The sequence below is a fragment of the Chiloscyllium plagiosum genome, unplaced genomic scaffold (genome assembly GCF_037043375.1).
Source record: "Chiloscyllium plagiosum isolate Xiang-an unplaced genomic scaffold, Cpla_swu_hap1 HiC_scaffold_31, whole genome shotgun sequence".
Taxonomy (NCBI): Eukaryota; Metazoa; Chordata; class Chondrichthyes; order Orectolobiformes; family Hemiscylliidae; genus Chiloscyllium; species Chiloscyllium plagiosum.
In genome coordinates, this window is record NW_028270169.1 from 24755275 (window position 1) to 24770183 (window position 14909).

General features: G+C 39.7%; 1 protein-coding gene across 2 annotated transcripts in view; it reads left to right on the top strand.

Annotated features, from left to right (window-relative positions):
* phf12b (PHD finger protein 12b) overlaps window positions 1–14909 on the top strand; it is an 87141-nt gene that overhangs the window by 37436 nt on the left and 34796 nt on the right. For both annotated transcript variants that reach the window (XM_043718463.2, XM_043718462.2), the window contains exon 5: window positions 2912–3032. In XM_043718463.2, the coding sequence (XP_043574398.1) occupies window positions 2912–3032 (121 nt within the window). The remainder of the gene's footprint in view (window positions 1–2911; window positions 3033–14909) is intronic.

Below are 14909 nucleotides of genomic sequence, written 5' to 3' on the forward strand. Positions count from 1 at the left end.
TGCATCGATATTTGAATTTTATTTTTAAACGAATGCTCCAATAATTTGAGCACTCTTTCATGTGGTTTTTCCCATCCTGTTTTTACTGCCTGTTTAGCAATGTGAACTGGCACTACACTCTGATTTGTATCATTTCTATATTTGGTGAGATCTGTTTGCAAAGATAGAGCTTGGCCCTGTTTATCCTGTCAGCAGTGATTGGCTTGGATGCTACACTGCTGAAGGCCTGCAGTGTTGCAAACAGACTGACTGGTTTGCTGAAAATACAAGAATCTTTTCTTGGTGTAGCAGGAGTTGCATGATCCATGTTGCAACAATTGCTGCAAAGAAACCCTAAACTGTTTCCTCATTTTGTTTAAATTAATAAGACTTCTTCACTGACTTTTGATCAGAGGGGATTAATAACTCCTCACTTATAGCTGTGTTCCTAAACGGTTCAACATTAAGTGAAAAACCTAAAGCCAATGTAAAAGCGTAGTTAAGTTCTGTAGGACCTTTCTCGTTGTCAAAAAAAGATTAAAACATTATTTCCTATCATTTGAAATACTTTACTGAATTCCTGTATTGTTAAATGAAAGACTTCTTAAAAAAAAAACTTAAAAATATGAAAGAAACATTTATCCTTTTCTTTACCTCCTGCAAACTGCTTCTCCTGTTGCACTCACCAGACATCGTACTTCCTGATACTCCGCATCACTGCAGACTTTCCCACTTTTCTGTCTGAACCTCTGCTGTGAGCAAGGGTTTTGGGAATGAGTGTTGAGAGGCAGGAAGAGGGTGCAGCAAGACAACAAATTGGAAGGTTGACAGCCATAGGGTGGGTCAGGAAACACTTGAGGCTGCACCAATGTCGCACTGATCAGGTCTCCTGGCCTTGCAGAAGACCCAGCACAAAGCAACTTTAAAACAACTTAAACCTAAATGTAAATGAGGTCCCCATTGAGTGACCAGCCATTAAAGGGTAATAACCTAAATGTAAATGAGGGCCCCATTGAGTGACCAGCCATTAAAGGGTAATGACTCAAAATAGGAACTTAGTGTAATCTTGCCCTCTTATTTAAGTTCCATAATTTTATATCCTCAGTTAAAAATTCCTCTTTGCATTCTGTACTACAACAAAATAATGTAAACTTCATACATTTTTCCTTTTTAAAATAGTTTCTCTCTGCAGGTTTAATTCTGTTGAATGTTATGTAGAACTTTGACACTCGTGCTTTATCAGGCTGCTCATAATGGCATATTGTATTCTAACTACATTGAATAATTCACGTCTCTGTTGTTATTCTGCTGTATAGCTTTATTTACTTGAACTTTAGGAATTTGCATAATTGTGTCACTAACACACTTTCCATTCCCAATTGATTGCAGATTAAATTTTGATATCCTGTACAAAATGTGGCAAAACTCTTATGTGAAAACCATCCGATTACTATCCCAATTGCAGAATATTTTAAACCAAAAAAATTTGCTTGCCCATAATTTTATTTAATTAGATCTCAGTCATGGCATTGAATGACCCAAAGATTAACAGGGAAGTTACCATTGTAACTGATTCTGTTTTGTGATCAGCAGTTGAAAATATGCTTGTCTCTTTTTTTTCAAATTCGTTCATGAGATGTGGGTGTCACTAGTTAGACCATCACTTGCTGCTCATCCCTAATGGCCAGAGGGCAGTTAAGAGTCAACCACACTGCTATAGATCTGGAATCTTACATAGGCCAGACCAGGCAAGTAAGGACGTCAGTGTTCTTCCCCAAAGGATATTGGTGAACTAGATGGGTTTTACAAGCAATCGATAGCAGTTTCTTGATCATCATTAAACTGTAATTTCAGACTTTTGTTGATTTTCAAATTCCAGTATCTGCCATGGTAGGATTTGAACTCTGGTCCAGAAAAACCTATGTTTCTGTATTAATAGTATAGCGACAACACCACCAAGCCATCGCCTCCCTTATTGCAATATATTTATTTGCCATATTGGATGAATTCAGGATACATCAGTCCACTTTCTCCGCTTACCAACACATGACAAATTTGTACAGTGGTGACTTGGATAATATACCAAACAAGGTTAATATGCTATCCCAGCAAAGGAGTCAGTGATGAGTAACAGGGGAAATGGGGAGGTAATGAGCAAGAAATAGATGACATTTTAGAGAAGTTAACATTAAACTTTACCAATCATAGTGACTTTTTCTTTTAACTGTAACAAGGGCAAATGTGCTTTTAATTGTTCTAGTACATTATCTTTGATACCTCCAGTATTTTAAAAAACTTTTCTTTTTTGCATTGAAAGAATCTGCACATAATCCTGAAACTGGCTTGTACTCTGAAAGAAGGAATGGCATTTAGTGATGTGCTGTTTTATAGACGCAGTTCAGTAAACTTGAGGAAATTAACAGAATACAAGAAAAGAAGTTGGATTGATATAGCATCTTTAAAATATTAAAGCAGTCCAAAGATCTTTACAGCAGCACGAGAAACAAATTTGACACTGGCAGATAACCTATATGTCATAAGGCACTACTGCAAATCTGCCTTTAAAGAAGGAAAGAGAGATGAGGAAGATTTAAGAAGGGAATTCCAGAGATTTTAGCAGATGAAATTTCAACTGCCACTGGGGATCCGATTTAATATCTGGGATGATCAAGAAGCCAGAAATGCAAGGGTGCAGATTGAGTTGTGGGGCTTGTGGAGATAAGAAAGAGCAAAGTCCATTGAATGATTTGAAAATACACAACTAGAATACTTAAGAATTTCTGACTTCCATCTGGTGGCATTTCCCAACACTGAGTTTGTGGTGTTGAAGGAAAAACAAGTTTCAAAGGCAGTCTAACCATGGGGTTAGAAATAGGCACTTAAACCAAACCCAATCTTTGCTGCAGATAATGACGCAAACTGTATTACACAGGTACCAGTAAAAGAAGAAGAAAAGAGGAAACAACAGGGAAGAATGTGAAGAAGGCACAGCATGAACTAGACCACAATGGCCTAGTCCCATTGCCTGTCAAAGTTTGCTTCATTTGTAACAGGTGGGGATTTAATTTGTTTTCTTCTTGCATATAAACGGAATTCCAAGATATGAAAATGAACATGTGAATAAAGTGGCTGCAAAATTCTTTCTGCACTGTTGAATGCTCAGACTTGTTTAAGTTTCATGTCAGTGATAAGATAGACAACTTGAAATTTGCGTGCAGCTTTGCTCGTTTTTGTCAGTTATAAATTTTAGTTTTTATCTGTACAATGACAGGCCATCTGTGCCTACTCAGGAATGCTCAGGAAATTATAAATTGTTAACTGATCTGTTACGATGCTGAACAGATGTGTTTTTCTTTTCAATGTTGCACTTCACCTTTTTACATTGGTTGTGACCACACTGTCTTCAGAATTGTAGGTATCAACCTTGCAGCCTCACCCTTGCATTCCAAACATTGTATATCACATTTGAGCTACATAACTATTCTAATTTAGTGTCTGTTAGGGGTTAAATTTACATTTAAAATTGGATGTTCAAAAATTACTGGATGTCCCAGTTTTGTTACTTTTGTTCAGTGCAATTCAATAAATAACACATTTTAACTGTCTTTTGAAATAATCTTAAATGCTCTATTTTTACAAACAATTAAGTGGAAGAATTCTAGTTTTTATTTTACTGGGCAATAATGTTGTTCCTCTCTACCTTCTAAAAGTTTTCTCAAGGTAAAAACAAAAACTTGGTTAGATGATTATAAGTATGATCCTTGAATGGCTGAAGAACTTGTCTTGGGCTGTGAAGGTCACTCACTTTTTTTTTGAAGGGATCCAACTCCAAAATGAAAATAGATGCTCTAGCAATGTTTAAAGAAACTTTATATTCAGGATCATAACATTCCTTATAAAGAAGGAACAAATAAGATTGGCCAAAGAGAATTTTGTAAAGGGTTTTTAATTTTTTTAGGTTGGATGTTGCATATGGTTAATTCAATTGCCTTTCATAGTGGGTTAACATTACAGGAAAAGCTGTTTTGGTTATCTGGAATGAATTTGGTATCACTGATATTAACTTCGAGGAGAAAATGAGGATTTCTCCAGTTTCCTAATTTCCCCACACCCCCCCACCTTGTATCCGTCCCAACCCTCAAACTCAGCACTGCTTTCCTAACCTGCAATCTTCCTGACCTCTCCGCCCCCACCCCCACTCCGGCCTATCACACTCACCTTGACCTCCTTCCACCGATCACATTTCCAACGCCCCTCCTGCAAGTCCCTCCTCCCTACCTTTTATCTTAGCCTGCTGGACACACTTTCCTCATTCCTGAAGAAGGGCTCATGCCCGAAACGTCGATTCTCCTGCTCGTTGGATGCTGCCTGACCTGCGCTTTTCCAGTAACACATTTTCATCACTGATATTAAATCAAGAAGCTAGAATCCCCTAGAGTTTCTGTCACAAAACTTGATTTTCAAAAAAGAAATTGCTAACTTCTAATTATGAAGTTAACTTGATAATTTGTCTCTAATTGAGCTAAAATGTCTGTTCATTTTGTCTGAACTCTGAATCCCTATTGTGTTGTTACATGACTCAATTCTTATATTTAACTTCCTGTGTGCTCTTCACCCTAATTGTTTACTGCTTTTTTGACTGACTGGTGGCCCCTGCTTATTTGACATGATTTGGGTCCCCACTTTCTAAAACACCAAACTTAATGCTTATGTCCAACTCACCAACTCAATCATTTCTAATAGTCATCTTGCTTCATTAAATATTTCACTCCTCTGACTCCAGCCATGAATCTGACCACCTTCATCGCACCATTATTTGTTCAACTCCTGGACCCCACTTTCTGGAATTATTTGTCAGACTACACAACATTCTGTATTCTTGCTACACCACTTAAATAATTGCAACTAATCATTTGTCTGTTGGTTGATGTCATGTTTTCGTCATTGGTCGTTGAACTGTCTTTGAATAATTTTGTGTTAATAAATGAATTGTAGAAATTCATATTTTTTTCTTTTACCTTAATTATATAACTAGAAATTGTCAGATGAAGCAATCCAGCTTGTTCTGTTTGAATGATTAACTTTATAAGAAGAGAAATCACAAATGTATGTTAGATGAATGGAATGAGAAGTAACTGAAAACTAAAAATGCAGCTCAGGCTAAACACTAAACAGAGCAAAGAAAAGAAAACCATTCATTTGTGGTCCGTTATATCTCTTTTAAGATCTCTTTTAATGCACCTGCTGCTTATTTTCTTCTTGTATACTGCTAACATGAAAGAACCCTTAACTACTATGAGTGCATCTTGAAAAAATTTTAAAAATGGAAAATGTGAGCAATTGCAGTTTGATTAACTTTGTAAAATCAAGAGTTACGTAATTTCAATGTGCATTCTTCCAAGTTTTTTATTTTACGCAACTTGTATATAGGCTTAGAAAGTGCTGGTCCATCTACAAAATATCACAACTTTAGTGATCTGAAAGTGCTGTTTATATCTTTATAGATTGTAATTAAACCATTGTTACTATTTTCAACCCTTCATTTTGAGCTCTTTATCAATACTACACTTGCTTTTAGTACCTTTTTCAAATTCTACCAAACCTTATTCTACCCCTTGACCATTTCAATTTTTATGTAGTCTCTTAGAAATATTTTTAATACTAGCATTGCAGTGCATTTTTTTTTGGAATATTGATAAATTTGTTTAAGCAGTATTTTGGGTTTTAAAATTGTAAAGCCAAATAACTTAATACAGCAGTCTTGTGTAAGAATCATATATTTGACAATATGGGGAATAATATTGTGGTGATTAAGATTCACAGCATATTAACTTGACCAAGTGTGTCCAGGGCATCTTAGATTCATCTTTGGAAAATTTGTTTGACTGAGAGGCACCTGTAGCTGTTGTGTATGATAATTTGCTCAATGTTTTTCAATTGATCAGAGTTAATAAAGATGATTTTTGGAACCTGGATAATTGTTTTTAATTGAAGATCTGAATAGATATTACAGTTGCAATGTGATTCATGTTTCCTGTCCATGTGATTATGATGTGATCATACTTCAATTCTGGACAAAAAAAACTGAAGACCTTTCTTGTTTCACCAAGCAAGCCAGCTACACTCTTTTAGTTGACTCTGGGTATTCGAAACTTGACTGACCAGTTCCCCTGACAGATGTTGGCTGTGTGTGGTACTTAATGAAATTGAAAGCAACTTTTCAAATGCTTATTTCTCAGGAGGTAAAGGAACTAAAAATAACCAGAAACACAAAGGAGTCTATGCGGGCTATTTATTCTAATTTTTTTTTAATCTTGCATTTATTTTTGTATTGGATTTAATGGATAGAATTTTACAACTGTGTAATGTTGAAGAAATGAGCACGTACATTAAAAGAAAGAACACTCCAATAACCACGAATTCCAAGCATGTTGCCGTTTTCTTCCCTGTAAATAAACCAGCAGAGTTTAATTTTACTTACAAGTAGTAAGTTTAATATCTGTAAAAGCAGAACAATTTGAGATTTTTAAGGATTTTGTGAACAAAAACTTGTACCAGTTTATAATTAACTGCATGCTGGTCTGGAATATTATAAGGTAGGAAACTAATGAAAATGTGTTAATAAAACACAACTGTTTGGCTGGATCATTCACATTTCAGTTATTGTGTAGTAGTCCCCCATCTGATTTGCTTTTTAAAAAAAAAGAATTAATCAGTAAAACCGCACTGAGACATTTCTACTTGATTTCAATTCTAATGGGTAGATATGGGGAGGTGGTGGCATAGTTGTAATGTCTCTAGACTAGCAGCAGATACTCTGAGGACACAATTTCAAATCCCATCATGGCAGTTGGTTGAATTTATATACAGTGAGCCTGGATTTGCAAGTTAAGTTTAATAATGGTGATCTTGCAGCTATTGCAGATTTGTCATTTTAAAAAACCATTTAAAAATAACAGACTGGCTTGCTCATGTCTGTTATGGAAGGAAATCTACCATTAGTACTTTGGTCTGGCCAAAATGTGATTTCACACCCACAGCAATTTGGAAATTTTTAGGCAAAATGTCATGTGTAAACTTGCATTTGATTGGATGACTTTGCTCAAAGTATTTGAGCAGGTATTGCTACTTGGAGAAATTGTAATGATGCATGTCTATCGTTATCACTCATCATCCAGAGTGGATTGAGGGGACCAAGTAGATGTTACATTTTTAGTTTCAGAACACACTCAACAAGGTACACCTCAAAAGGTTAAGAAAGAAAATCAAGAGTCCATGATGTTGGATGTAATATTTGGTGTGAGTAGAAAATTGGCTAATGGGCAGGAAATAGTTGGAATAAGAGTTCTTTCTCAGGTTGTGACTTGTAACCAGTTGAGTTGCATCGGGATAAGTGCTGGTATTGCACCTGTTTACAGTGCAATATAATTTAAATTTATCATTTGTTAATGACTTGGAGGAAGGAAGTGAATGAACTGTAATCAGAGTTGCAGATGATACAAAAGTAAGTGGAAAGGCAAATTGAAAAAGAGAGAAATTGTTTCTAGGGGAATATTGATAGGTTAATTATGTGGGCAAAAAGTTGATAAATGGAGTATAATGTGGGAAAGTATGAAGTTCATTTTGAAAAGGAGAGCAAAAGTATTATTAAAATGGATAAAAACTGCAGAAAGCTACAAAAAAGGGACTCGGGGTACTTGTGCATGAAACAGAATTAACACACACATAGCAAGTAATCAGGATGGTTAAATAAAATGTCGGCTTTATTTCAAGTGGCTTAGACTGTAAGAGAAGAGAAGTCTTCCTGCAATTGTACAAGGTGCTGATGAGACCACATTTGGAGTCTTGAGAGCCGTTTTGGTGGCATATTTAAGGAAAGGTATCATTTTGTTGGAGGTAGCTCAAAATTTACCTGAATGATCCCTGGTAAGGAGGGTTTGTATTGTAAACAAAGGTTGAACAGGTTAGAAGAATGAGAGGTGATCTCGCTGAAATCTATAGTATTCTTGAGGGGCATGATAGGGTAACTGCTGAGAGGAGAGTCTAGACCCAGAGGGTATGGTCTTAGAGTAAAAATGTGCCAATTTAAAAATGAGATGAGGAAGAATTTATTCTGTGGGTTGTGTTTGGAGCTCATTGCCACAGAGTTGTGAGGGCAGAGTCCTTATACAATTAAGACTGAGATTCTCGATCAGTAGGGGAATCGAACGTTACAGGAAAAATGCAGGAAAGTGAATGTTGGTTCAACATTAATTCTAATGAATGGTGAAGCAGGCTTGAGGGGCCAAACAGCCTACTTCTGTTCGTATTTCTTCTGGTTTTACCAAAATTTGCCTGGTTGAGCCTCCTGTGACTGGAAAAAGGTTGGCCAGGTAGATTTTGTGTGAGATCCCTGATTGGGGCTGTTAACCTAAGCCAATCAGGGAGCCCTGGCTGGCAGATATAACCAGGAGTCTCAATCTCACTGTAGAGAATGGAATATTATTATGGGAAGTAAGAGTAATTGCCCCGAGTAAAGGTTCCTGCCAGATACTGACTGAATTCTAGGATCATCTGGGGCTTTTCAAAATGAAAATATTGGCAAGACGTTAGGTCTGGTGGCTAGGATTGGATGCCACCATAGCTGCATTAGTGGAGCATTGCCAAGAAGGATAAAAGTTACCACCAGCAATTTCCCCAACATGCATGGGAATAGCCAGGTAAACCGTAGATTCAGTTAAAAGTCAACTATGCTGTCCTTTCATGGGCTCAATGTTCTTGGTCATTGTAGATGTCCATTCAAATTGGTTGGACAAGGAGTTCATATATCAAACTCTAGCTGCAAGCATTAGTGGCAATACATAGACTCTTGGAAATATTTATCTCGGGCGACGGGATGTCTTTTACCTGTAGGGATTTCATGTGTTTCCTAGAGTCGAACTGCATTCGACATGTTTGGACAGGTCTGTACCGTCCACCAGACAATGGTCCAGCAGAAAAAGCAGTCTAAACATTGAAGGTAGACTTTAAAAGAAAAACAACCTACCGCATCGCTTGATACCAAACTGTCCGGGTTCCTGTTTGATTATCTGGCCACCCCTCTCTCGGATAGCTCCAGCAGAGTTGCTGATGGGGAAACTACTCTGCATCAGATTAAATCTTATATTCCTGGACCTGGAGGTTGAAACTGCTGAAAATATGCCTCCTCTTAAGCGAGAGAGTGTTTGCTTCAGGTGACCAAGTTTGGTGTTGAAACCATGGATATGGGCCTGCGTGGGTACAAGGTATGGTTGAGTTGAGGTCAGGTCTTGTGACAGACAAGGTTCAGGTAGGTGATGTGGCCCTGAACAAATGTGGATCACATGAAAGCTGCTACCTCTCAAACGGCAGGAGCAAAACATAATTGGCTTCTCAGAACAGCCAGACATGCTTCAGAAACACTGGGTTCTTCCCTTGTCCTCTTGCGTTGAAGAAAACTCAGAGTCCAAGGTGGAATCAGTCAATATTGCAGCCTTCGTACGGTTACTGCCTGAAAAAGAGGAATTTCTTCTGAGACACTGGGTGCAAGAGGTGGCCTATGGTCTGGTACATGCTGCACATGTCAGAGTTGGAGGAACTGGACCTTGGATGAAAATCTCCCAGGAGAAGCTACAGAGAAAGAACTGGCTTACATCCTCAGACTTGGGTAGAGATGTAGTAATTGAGATGAGGTTGATCGGGTGAAATGTATTGAGTGAGATCCTTGATTGAAGCGATTAGCCTTGGCCAATCAGGGAGATCGGGCTGGTGAATGTAAACAGCAGTCTGAGTCTCCTCACTCAAGGGACTGGCTCTGAGTTAGCTGGTCAGAGTCCATGTACTATGCATGTTTAAATAAAAGAGGAGTCTTGGTGATGAGATACCAGCCTCGCTGCAGTTATCAGAGTTCCAATTTATTTCTGATCTCCAGAAATATTCTGTACAGTTGGAGAATAGTTTAGACTGTTAAAATGAACTGCAGTTCATTCTTTGTTATCCTATAAACTGTACAGAAAAGATATGAGAGTGATAAGCAAGGGCCTAGGTTAAGTTTGATATCACAGTTGAGTAATCCATCTGTCTATGGTCACATCCAAAACAATGATGCCTAAGGGAGTCAATGAAGAACCTATTGTAACATGAGTCGACATCTCTCTGAGAGGAAGCAAGGTGAAAAATAAATGTAGAGCAAATATATTGTGTGAGCACTTATGACAATTTAATTCAGTCAAACGACATTGGAGTTGCTGGCTGGTTACTTACTGACTGTCTTGAGTTACCCCTGAGCTACCTTCTTGAACAGCTACAGTCCATGTGCTTAATGCACAATGTCATTCAGGAGGAAATTCTAGGATTTTTGACCCAGTAACCATGAAGAAACAGTGATAGATTGCCATGCCAGTATGGTGAGTGGCTTTGAGGAGAACGTGCAGGTAATAGTGCTATTAGGCAAGAACTTTCAAAAGCTGATTGGGGGAAGATGTTCGGAGGTAAAGGGACGGCTGGAATATGGGAAGCCTTCAGGAATGAGTTAACGAGAATCCAGAGAAAGTATATTCCTGTTAGGGTGAAAGGAAAGGCTGGTAAGTATAGGGAATGCTGGATGACTAAAGAAATTGAGGGTTTGGTTAAGAAAGAGAAGGAAGCATATGTAAGGTATAGACATGATAGATTGAGTGAATCCTTAGAGTATAAAGGCAGTAGGAGTGTATTGAAGAGGAAATCAAGTGGGCAAAAAGAGGACATAGCTTTGACAAATAGAATTAAGGAGAATCCAAAGGGTTTTTACAAATACATTAAAGACAAAAGGATAACTAGGGAGAGAATAGGGCCCCTCAAAGATCAGCAAGGCGTTCTTTCTGTGGAGCCACAGAAAATGGGGGAAGATACAAAATACTCGTTTAGTATCAGTATTTACTGTGAAAATGATATGGAAGATATAGAATGTAGGAAAATAGGTGGTGACACCTTGCAAAATGTCCATATTACAGAGGAGGAAGTGCTGGATGTCTTGAAATGCATAAAGGTGGATAAATCCCCAGAACCTGATCAGGTGTACCCTAGAACTCTGGGAAGCTTGAGAAGTGATTGCTGGGCCACTTGCTGAGATATTTGTATTATCGGTCACAGGTAAGGTGCCAGAAGACTGGAGGTTGGCTAACGTGGTGCCACTGTATAAGAAGGGTGGTAAGGTCAAGCCAGGGAACTACAGACCAGTGAGCCTGACGTCGGTGGTGGGCAAGTTGTTGGAGGGAATCCTGAGGGACAGGATGTATATGTATTTGGAAAGGCAAGGACTGATTAGGGATAGTCAACATGGCTTTGTGCGTGGGAAATCATGTCTCACAAACTTGATTGAGTTTTTTGAAGAGGTAACAAAGAAGATTGAGGGCAGAGCAGGAGATGTGATCTATATGGACTTCAGTAAGGTGTTTGACAAGGTTCCCCATGGGAGACTGGTGAGCAAGGTTAGATCTCATGGAATACAGGGAGAACTAGCCATTTGGATACAGAACTGGCTCAAAGGTAGAAGACCGAGGGTGGTGGTGGAGGGTTGTTTTTCAGGCTGGAGACCTGTGACCAGTGGAGTGCTACAAGGATCAGTGCTGGGTCCACTCTTTTTTTTGTCATTTACATAAATGATTTGAATGTGAGCACAAGAGGTATAGTTAGTAAGTTTCCGAGGGAGTGTTGCTGAGCAAAGAGACCTTGGAGTGCAGTTTCATAGCTCCTTGAAAGTGGAGTCGCAGGTAGATAGCATAGTGAAGAAGGCGTTTGGTATGCTTTCCTTTATTGGTCAGAGTATTGAGTACAGGAGTTGGGAGGTCATGTTGCGGCTGTACAGGACATTAGTTAGGCCACTGTTGGAATATTGCACGCAAGTCTGGTCTCCTTCCTATCGGAGAGATGTTGTGAAACTTGAAAGGATTCAGGAAAGATTTACAAGGATGTTGCCAGGGTTGGAGGATTTGAGCTATAGAGAGAGCCTGAACAGGCTGGGGTTGTTTTCCCTGGAGAATCGGAGGCTGAGGGTGACCATTGAGGTTTACAAAATTGAGGGACATGGATAGGGTAAATAGACAAAGTCTTTTCTCTGGGGTGGGGGAGTCCAGAACAAGAGGGCATAGGTTTAGGGTGAGAGGGGAAAGATATAAAAGAGACCTCAGGGCAACTTTTTCACGCAGAGGATGGTACGTGTATGGAATGAGCTGCCAGAAGAAGTGGTGGAGGCTGGTTCAATTGTAACATTTAAAAGGCATTTGGGTGGGTATATGAATAGGAAGGGTTTGGAGGGATATGGGCTGGTGGCTGGCAGGTGGGACTAGATTGGGTTGGGTTATCTGATTGGCATGGACGGGTTGGACCAAAGGGTCTGTTTCCATGCTGTACGACTCTGACTCTGTCTGCTGCCCTCGACCTTCTAGGTGGAAGTTGTTCAGACGCTGCTGTCTAAGGATCTTTTGAATTTCTACAATGCATCTTGAAATGATACACTGTTGATACAGAGCATCGGTAGTGAAGGGAATGGATGCCTGTGATGTGATGCTAATCAAGTGGGCTGCTTTGTCTTAGATGGTGTCCAGCATCTTCAGTGTGGTTGGAGCTGCATTCATTCAGGCCAGCAGGGAGAATTTCATCACCCTCTTAACTTGTGCTTTGTAGGTTGTCGGCAGACTTTGAGGATTCAGGAGATGAGTTACTCGCCCAGTATTCCTAGCCTGTGGTTTGCTCTTATAGCAACTACATTTATATGGCAAGTCCAATTGGGTTTCTGGGTTGTTTCTAACCCCAAGGATGTTGATAGTTGATGTTTGTGGTGATAACACCATTGAATGTCAAGGGGCAGTCATTAGATTGACTCTTAATAGAGATGATTTATGGAGAAGTTGGAAGTCCGCGGTGAAACAGGGCTAAATCAGCATGGCTTTAAGGGGAGGTTGTACGTGATGTTGTTTAGAATTCTTTGAAGAGTTTTTTGGCGTTTGGGTTTAGGTATTGGCATGGAGAGAGAATTGGCAGGTTGCCAGAAGCCATAGATGGCAGATTGTGACTAGTGGAGTTCCAAAGGGAGCTGTGTTGTGAGCTCAACTGTTCATGTTAAGTGTTTACGATCTAGATGAAGGTACTGAGGGTATTGTTGCTACATATGCAGATGTGAAGATAGGTGGAGGGGCAGATAGTGTTGAGGAAGTGGGAAGCTGCAGAAGGACTTGGACAGGTTGGGAGAGTGGAAGAAGTAGTGGCAGTTGGAATTCAATATGAGGAGTTATGCACTTTGGTAGGAAGAATAGAAGCATTGACTTTTCGTAATGGGGGGGAAAGGCTTTGGAAATCTTAGGCGCAAAGAAACTTGGGAGTCCTAGTTCATGATTCTCAACATTAATATGCAGGTTCATTGGCAATGCAACGTTTGCATTCGTTTCAAGAGGGCTAGAATGCAAGAGCAGAAATGTACAGCTGAAACAATAGACTCTGATCAGACTGTATCTGAAATATTGAGAGCAGTTTTGGACTCTACATTTAAGGAAGGCATTGGAGGGGGTACGGCAGAGGTTTATAAGAATGATCCTGGGGATTAAAGGCTTGACATGTGAGGAGTGGCTGAGGACTCTGGGTCTATACTCGATGAAAGTTAGAAGGATGTGGGGAGAGTGCGATTGAAACATATAGATTATTGAGAGGCCTGGATAGAGTGAATGTAGAAGAGATGTTTCCATTAGTTGGAGAGAGCGAGAGAGAGTGTGTGACAGGGCAACCCTTTAGAACTGAGATGAGGAATTTCTTCAGCCAGAGAGTGATGAATCTGAGGAGCTTGTTGTCACAGAACACTGGAGGCCAAGAGAAAGTATTTAAGACTGAGAAATTCTTGAATAGTAAGGGAATCAGGGGTTATGTGGAGAAAGGAGAATGGGATTGCGAAACACATCACCCGTGATCGAATGGTGGAACAGCTCAGTGTTGAATGGCCTGATTCTGCTCTTGTGCCTTATGATCATTGCCTGGAATTTAGAGATAAGCACAAATGTTGCATGGCACTCGCCAGCCCAAGCCTGGATATTGTCAGATCTTGTGAATGGAGGTCATTGATGAAGCAGCCAAAGATGATTGGTCATGGGCCTACATAATGGTGTCCTGAGTTGAGACAACTGGCCTTCAACATCTGTAACCATCTTTCTATGTGTTAGATATGACTCCAACCAGTAGAGGGATTGCCCCCTGGTTTTCATTGATTCCAGTTTTGCTAATGCTCCTTGATGTCACATTCTGGCAAATGTGGCCTCGATGTCAAAGGCTGTTGCTCTCCCCTCACTTCTGAAGTTCAGCTCTTCTGTCCATGTTTGAGCCATAGCTGTAAATAAGAGCAGGAGCTGAGTGGCCCTGGCTGAACCCAAACTGCGCATTGCTGAGCAGATGCTGTTTGACAGCATTGATGACACCTTCCAACATTTTACTGATGATCAAGAGTAGACCGGGGATGTAATTGGCTGGGATGGATTTATCCTGCTTTTGGTGTACATGACATCTGGGCAGTTTTCCACGTTGTCGGGTACTGGAACAGCTGTTGTTGTTTCTGGTGCCTTGGTTGATGCCAGGTGGTTTGTTTGGTTTAATTTCTTTGAGACTGTGGCGATTGTTTCAACTGAGTGGGTAATAGAGTCCACTGCATTACTGTGATTCTGGATTTACATATGGGCCAAATCAGGTGAGCACGACAAATTTCCTTCGCTGAAGAACATTTTAGTGAACCAGATCGGTTTTCCAGCAATCTACAATGGTTTCATGTTTATTAGTTGATTTTTAATTAGCTTTTTTCGGGAATTCAAATTGCATCCTTTATTTTAGAATCCCTACAATGTGGAAGCAGGTCATTTGGCCCAACAAGTTTACACTAGCCCTCCGAAGAGTAACCCACCCAGACCCGTTCCCCTACC